Source organism: Elephantulus edwardii, unplaced genomic scaffold (genome assembly GCF_000299155.1).
Source record: "Elephantulus edwardii isolate Elephantulus edwardi_28Jun2011 unplaced genomic scaffold, EleEdw1.0 scaffold00028, whole genome shotgun sequence".
Taxonomy (NCBI): Eukaryota; Metazoa; Chordata; class Mammalia; order Macroscelidea; family Macroscelididae; genus Elephantulus; species Elephantulus edwardii.
The window spans coordinates 15215224-15222908 of NW_006399778.1; the positions used below are offsets into that span (position 1 = coordinate 15215224).

Here is a 7685-nt window from a genome sequence, read left to right on the forward strand (position 1 = left end):
AGGGTCTGCTATCTTGGAGGGGACCAGAGCTCGCAACCAGAGGCTCTGACAGGGGCACTGCATCAATTGTCTCCCCATCGCGTTTGAAGTAAACCTGCAATTGCAAGAAGGATGTGGTGAGAGCTTTGGGGACACTGACAATGACCTCTCCATGGGCTTTCAGGTGGACTAGCACAGGATGCCAGTTCTTCCAGAACCTCTGTCTCCAAGTGGTCTTCTAGAAGAAGCACTATCTGCTTCTCCCTCCAGCATCCCCTGGGCATGGTGAGCCTGAGTTACCACAGGATTGCATGTAGACCCTGGTGGAGAAGCCTGCACTACCAGCTCTATCACTCACCAGCTAGTAGACCTCATTGTCTTCTTTCACAAGAACTCGTACTCTGTGGAGCTCTCAAATAAGCACAAAAAAAAAACAGTGTGTAGCAGATGGGGCCAGGATGTTGGGCCTGGGTGTGGCTGAACCTGGACTCTGAGGGAGTGATCATATCATCTTGGAGAGGTTAGGTGGATGAGAGGGAGAGAGTGCATGGGTGTTGAGAGGAAATGATTAAATGGGTCGCTGGGAGAAGAAGCAGGAGGAAAGAATCTGTGTGTGTAGGTATGGGGGTTGGGGTGCGTGCACACATTTCAGCCACAGCAGGCACAGAACAGGTGCATGTGTGGGAGGAACTAAGTGTGGGGACGAGGCCAGAGCTCTCTCACTTTCTCTGCTAATGGGGAATTCAGGTTTTGAGCAGCAGCATCTAATTTAATTTGCTGTCCTTTTATTTTGGTACATGCGCCTGGAGGCCTGCAAGGACTGGGTGTGTTTTTTAAAGAAATCAGATAAATAAATCGATAGGAGAGAAGAGGGGAGGAAGTGGCTCGCAGGGACACTGGGAAAGGAGAGAGGGAGGGGCTGTGGGGACAGGGGGAGGTGGGAGAGGTGTGAGGGAAAATGAAATTTGGGAAGCAGAGAAACTGTCAGAATTTATAGCTCCAGCTAAGAATCTCTTATGCACATAATGGCGTGCTTTGAGTTTTCCTTTCTTTTCAGGTTTTCTTTCTTTAAAGTGTTCCAAAAGCAGGTTAGTAATGTATATCAAAGAATTCCTTTTAAATTCTCATATCCCAGGCCATGTGGGGAGATAGAAATGAGGATCTTTTAAGTGTATATATACGTATATCCAAACCCAGAAACTACTGTTATGGAGTCTGTTTCATCTCATGGCAATGGAGGCGATAAATCTTTGCAGGAAAGTGCCCACTTTTCTCCCAAAGAGAAGTTGGTGGATTCAAACTGCTGACACTTTAGTTAGCGAGTCACACTCATAAGACACCATGCCACCAGTGCTCTGTGTGTACACACACACACACACACACACACACACACACACACATCACATTTTGTTGTCATGCTTTAAATGGCACAATAGACAAGCCAGCGTGCTGGGCCTACCTTACAGCTGAGAACTTTTCTCTCTGACTCCAGTAGAGGAGGTCGTCTTTGGGAAACAGACCAATTTTCCTGATTTTAGGGAGGCAAGGCCTCCTTGTGGACACAGAAAGGGAAAATGTAGGGCCATGCCCTGCCCTTAGCAACTGATGACTTTGAAGCTGTTTTTTAAAAGCCTATCTCCTGAGGACTAGGGAGGTGTACGTGGAGGGAGACAGACATCACTCACTATGTGTTTGTTTCTCCTCACCTGCTTACTGCCCCGCCTAGGCTTTTGATCATCTGCTTATGGCCCTTCATCCAAACATTGGCCACAAAAGGGATTCTGGCCCTTCTCCTCTCCTTTCCTTTCCCCCTCCCTCCTCCCTCCTCCTTCCTCTCTCCTCTCTCTTTCCCCCTTCCCTCTCTTTGTTTCTTCCTCTCTCCTCTCTTCTCTTTAATTCTCCCATCTCTTTTCTTTTTCTCCCTGGAAAAGGCAGTGAACTTAAAGCTGGAGGACATGAACTTGCAGCCCAGCTTGGTCAAGATCTCCATTCTTGGAGCAATGAAATCACTACCTAACTTGGGAAGGACTGGAGAGCATTATGCTGAGTGAACTAACTCAGTCCCATAAGGACAAATACTGTATAAGACCATTATTTTAGAATGAGTATGAGGAAAGTTTCTGGGAAACTTAGAACAAGAAAGCCACATTGACACCAGGCTGGGTCAGATGCATGGATGGAGTCAGATGATAGCCCATCTCAATTCTGCAGAGAGGGCATGGTGGTGCCCCTACAGCTGGTTAAGTCCTGAAGTGGGTGGTAAGGCAGCTGGGCCCTCCAGGAGTACTCACCATGGGTGCTGGTTTCCCACCAGACACAATGCAGATCAGTGTGAAGTTCTGGGCTTGATAGCGGCTGAAGGGAGCTGGGGTGTCAGCGGCCACCACTTCGATGGAGGTGGGAGGAGCTGCCCAAAAGAGAAGCACAGAAAGCACAAAGGTTCCAGAGATGTTCACTGATTACCTAAGACAGACTGTGTCCCATGCGAGGTCGTGCACAACCCCAGGGAGGAAGAGAAGGCAATGTTAACATTGAACATGTGAAAATAATGCCTCTTAGTGAGTATTGCCTTACAGCCCGATGGTGAAACACGTGGATCAGGCAATCACACAGGGAGGTGTATTAATTGCAGCAGATGCTAGGAGTTCTGTGTGACATTACTGAGAAAGAGCCATGAATTATGACTTCAGGGAGCAGAGGTGTATGGGAGACACACAGGGCAGGTGGACAGACCACCAGGCACAGAGGCTTAGTAGCAGAGGGTCTCAGGACAATTGTGGGAGGCAGGGGGTCATGGTACCTGAGATGAGGCTGGGGAGGTGTGTATCGTGTTATGCCTCACAGAGAAGGAACCAATTTATGGGAGCCGATTGTGATGGTTACAGGAACACTGTGAACCGCTGGTTGAAGTGTTGGAAGCTTCAATTAGACTACAGTTAAATGTCTTTACACCACAGTAATGGGCTAACATTACAAGCCAGTGCTGTCTCCCCAATTTCCGGAGAGCCTGTTCTGGATTGAATGTGTCTTCTGAAAATATTTTGGGCATGTTATCAAGGAGAACTGGTCCCTAGAGGAGGATATCATGCTTGGAAAAGTAGAGGGTCGATAATTAAGAGGCAGGTCCTCAGTGGAATATTGACAGTGACTGCAGCAGTGAGCTTACATATGGCAGAGATTAGGAGGATGGTGCAGGATCGGGCAGGAGTCTGTCCAGTTTTACGTAGCATTGCTGTGAGTGGAAGCTGGTTTGACAGCACCCAGAAGCAACAAAACAAGTGTTGAATTCCTGGCCCTTGGACCTGTGGATAAAATCCTGTTTGGAAACACTATTTTCCTTTGTCACTCTCCTAATGTCGTACCAGTTGTGTGGATCCTAATAGTCTCTTCTGAATTATAAAAAGACCAGAAGAGACAAAGAAACACACACACACACACACACACAAAGGCCAAAGGCCAAGGAACACCAAAAATCACTGCCGGACACTAGACACTTGAAGAGAGGTTCAAAGATGGAACTGACTGAGCCAAGAGCCTGTTTTGGACTGTTAACCTCCAGAATTTAGAGGAAAAGAAATCTCTGTTCTTTAAAGCCACCCACTGTGGTATTTCTGTTACAGCAGTATTAGGTAACTGAGCCACTGAAGGTTTTAAGTAAGAGCAGTGGCATAATCTGATGAATTCTGAACAGAGTGAAGATCGAGTGTAAGTTTAGTCTGGAGGGAGAGAAGCAGGGGAGAGAGAGAGAGACAGAGAGAGAGAGAGAGAGAGAGAGAGAGAGAGAGAGAGAGAGAGAGAGAGAGAGAGAGAGAGAGCCAGGAGGGCTCCTCTCTCCTTTCTTTCTGATAACTGGCTTTTTCTGAAGGTCATCCCTCCCCACAGCTCACCTCTCTGCTATCCTCCTCACCTGCTGCCACTGACTGATTTCCCCAAAGCCCGTGTTTCAGGGACTGGGGAAGACATTGCGCACAGCTGTGATGGAATCCAGGTAGCTCACACCATCTTTATATCCTTGGGCAAGGTACTAAAATTTCTGAAATCTCAGTTCCACAAGATGACCAATGGGGATAACATTGGGCTGTGGCTTAGTTATCTTTAAAAAAATAACTCACTGTTGTCCAGTTCTTCTGATTCACATTCAGCCCTTCATAGGAGGGCTGCCCTCCTATGACAACTTAAAACCATTTTAAGGCTCTAAGTTGTCATAGGAGGAGATTGCCCATCTTCTCCCTCAGAACCACAGGGGGATTTGAACATCAAAGGACTTACGAAATTGTGGTACATTCACACAATGGAATACTATGCAGCACTCAGGAGAAATTCTTTTGAAAAATACCATATAACTTGGGAGAGACTAGATAGCATTATGCTGAAAGAAATAACTCAGTATCATAAGGACAAATATTGGATAAAACCATTCTTGTAAAAATAGAAGGAAAACATGTATGGGGACCTAAAGGGGGAAGGGAGCAAAGGGGTGAGGATGGGTAGGAGCGAAACCATAGGGTTGCACAATTTGGTAGGTGGAGGGAGGAGGTGAAGGAAATTGGACGGATTGGGTGGGGACCTGAAAAGACAGGGCAATGATGGGCATGGCCCAATGGTGATTAATTTTCTAAAATTTAATACATGGGAATGATTGTATGAAACACAATATGAATGAAGAATAGTGTGAAAAACAATTTATATGAACTTTGTAAACAAACCAATATAAAATTAAAAATAATTTTTAAAAAACAACCAAAAACCACTACCAACAGCAAAGACTGGAGGTCTTTGAGTTGGCAGTACACCCCACTTTGAACTAGAGCTCCCTGCTATAATAAAGATTCAACAAGTGGATGAACTTAACAAATATGTTCTTTCACAATTGAGTAGGCTGGAAGTCGAAATTCGGGCTCCCAGTTCTAAGGGAAGCCTTCCTCTCTCTCTTGGATCTGAAGGAAGGCCAGTGTCTCCTTCAGCATCTACAGGCCAGAGTTCCTGGGGAATCGCCACGTGTCTTGACCCTTCCCTGTTTTGGGGAATTTCCAAACACAGGACCCTAGTACAAAGGACTACTCTACTCCTGGCCTTCTCGGTGGTGATGAGGTCTCCCCATTCTGCTCACTTGGTCTCTCCTTTTCTCCTCCATGAGAGAAGAAATGTTATAGGCCACACTCCAGAGAAACTCCCCTATCATCAGATGGGGCTTTGACCTAATTAAGGGTTATGATTCCCACCCCAATCCCCTTAAATGTAATGGCTGATCATGTCAGATCACATCATGGGGGATGATTACATCATACAGAACTTCCTCTAATCCTGTCTCCCCAGTATCACAGAGTTCAAGGATTTACAATGGGATATTACATAATGGGAAATAACATTATGCTGAGACTCAAGATGTAGCCAAGTTGACACATATATTTTTTTAATTGTTGTGTACTATTGAGTTGAAACAGAACCATAACTGACCCTCCAGTGGGTTTTCAGAAGCTATAAATCATATAGGAGGAAACTGCCCATCTTTCTTTCTCGGATACATGGTGGATTCAAACCGAGTGCCTTTGGGTTGGCAGTGTAACTCCTTACCACTAAGCCACCAGAGCTCCAGAGCTCATATATTTTTTTTCTGTTTATGGGTATATATTTTTATGTTTTTTTTAAATTTATTAATTTCAATGAAAATTTGGATTTCCATTCATTCATTGTTGCACTTTTCTCCCCTCCCAACCCTCCCCTCTAGTACACTACCCTCTTGGAAAAGTAAAAGAAAAATTCTTTCATTGTTTTACAAACCCTCCCCCAAGTCCACTCCACTATACAGCCTTTGTTCTGGACTCCTGTCATGACGAAAATACTAATCATATATACATTTTAAACAGTTTTCTCCCTCATCTGTTTCAGTGCAGTATACATTATTGAACCCATCTTTCTCAGTCTCCCCCCAACCCCGATGTCAGTCCTGTTTTACAACAGTGGCACCACACAGTATTTGTCCTTTTGTGATGAGATACTTCACTCAGCATAATGTCCTCCAGGGTCACCCATTTTGAATAATATTGCATGAGTTCCTTGTTTTTCAATGCAGCGTATTATTCCATTGTGTGAATATACCACAGCTTCTCTATCCATTCGTTTGCTGATGGGCACTTAGGTTGTTACCAACTCCTTGCTCTTGTGAATAAAGCTGTGATAAACATGAGTGAGCATTATCTGCTTGGGTGGCAGTTATGGTCTCTTTGGGGTATATTCCCAGCAGTGGAATTGCTGGGTCAAATGGTATCTCTATTGGCAACTTTCTGAGAAAGCGCCATACCGCCTTCCATAGAGGCTGCACCATTTTACACTCCCACCAACAGTGAACAAGGGTTCCAGTTTCTTCACAACCTCACCAACATGTGTTTCCTGCTGCTCTGTTAAATTTTGCTATTCTGACTGGGGTGAGATGATATCTCATAGTTGTTTTAATTTGCATCTCTCTTAGAGCTAGGGATTTTGAACATTTCTTCATGTGCTTGTTGGCCATCTGAATGTCTTCTCTGGTGAAGTGTCTGTTCATATCCTGTGCCCATTTTTCTATTGGATTATTTACCTTTATCTTCTTGTTGTGGTGCAGAGCTCATATTTTTAAGGGACCACAATTCAGTCCATAATATTGCTCCAACATATTAGAATGACAAAGTTTAGCACATAGTTGTTTGTTTTTATTATGTGTGATCGGCTGACTCTAACTCACAGCGTCCCGATGAACAAGAGATGGAAGGTTTGCGCTGTCCTTCGTCCCCACAATCCCCGCCCTGCTCAAGCCCACAGGTGCAGTCCTTGTGTCAGCCCAACGCTTTGGGGGCTTGCCTCTCTTCCACTGACCCTTTACTTCATCAGGCATAATGCCTGGTGGAAATCCAATATTATTGTTATTCCTGCTATCATTTCTCTAACCCCATCATAGCCAGCAGGACTCAAGCCAGAATCTTAGAGCTGCTCTTGACAACAGCTGTCAATTCTGGCTTACTGGGCCTTGGGCCACGTGCAGTGGGGGCGCAGCAAGAAGGAAGAAGTGTGGGTCTTTCCTTCCTGCAGGGGGTTTTCACTCCAGTTACGTTTAATTAAATTCAACCAACATTTCCTGACACCTACGAAGTGTCAGGCACGGGGCCAGGTGCTTGCCATAGGCATCCAATGATAAGTCCGGTAAGGCGTAGCAAAGTTCATGGTCTGGTAGAGGCGATAGACGTGTGGACAGCTCTATTTTAAGGCCTCATGTAATAAACTAAGTAGGCGCCATTCATTCATCCAGGCAGCCACCACCACATGCTGCCAACAAGAGTGGCAGAACAAACAGGAAACCATGGGAGAACAATAGACAGAGAATTGTAATTAAGTGTAAGATTGGGAGAAACAGATGGTAAGTGGGGTAGGAATTCCAAGAAGGGGGGAAAAACACACCGGAACACCTCAATTACAAGAAATCGCAGATCCTGTAGTCAAACTTCTCCATGCAGCTGAAAACTTAGATCCCACAGCAAAAGCCAACAATGGCTAACACTTCCCAGCCAGACGTGCTAAGCTCCTCATGGGTGTCAGCTCATACCATCCTCACCATTAGCCCATGAGGCGTGTTTATTTGCTCTCCTTTTGCAGTGGGAGAAATTTAAGAGCTGACACAACTTGCTCAGGTTCACAGATTCAGTGAGCATGAGAGAACAGCAGGATTTTTTTTT

At 45.3% G+C, this 7685-nt stretch overlaps 1 protein-coding gene across 1 annotated transcript in view; it reads right to left on the bottom strand.

Annotated features, from left to right (window-relative positions):
• The window catches only part of IGSF21 (immunoglobin superfamily, member 21), a 407272-nt gene that overhangs the window by 24161 nt on the left and 375426 nt on the right, over positions 1-7685 (bottom strand). Inside the window, exons 5-6 of the mRNA XM_006883689.1 lie at positions 2271-2386; positions 3-94 (exon numbers count right to left, since the gene is read on the bottom strand). Coding sequence (XP_006883751.1) covers positions 3-94; positions 2271-2386 — 208 coding nt within the window. The remainder of the gene's footprint in view (positions 1-2; positions 95-2270; positions 2387-7685) is intronic.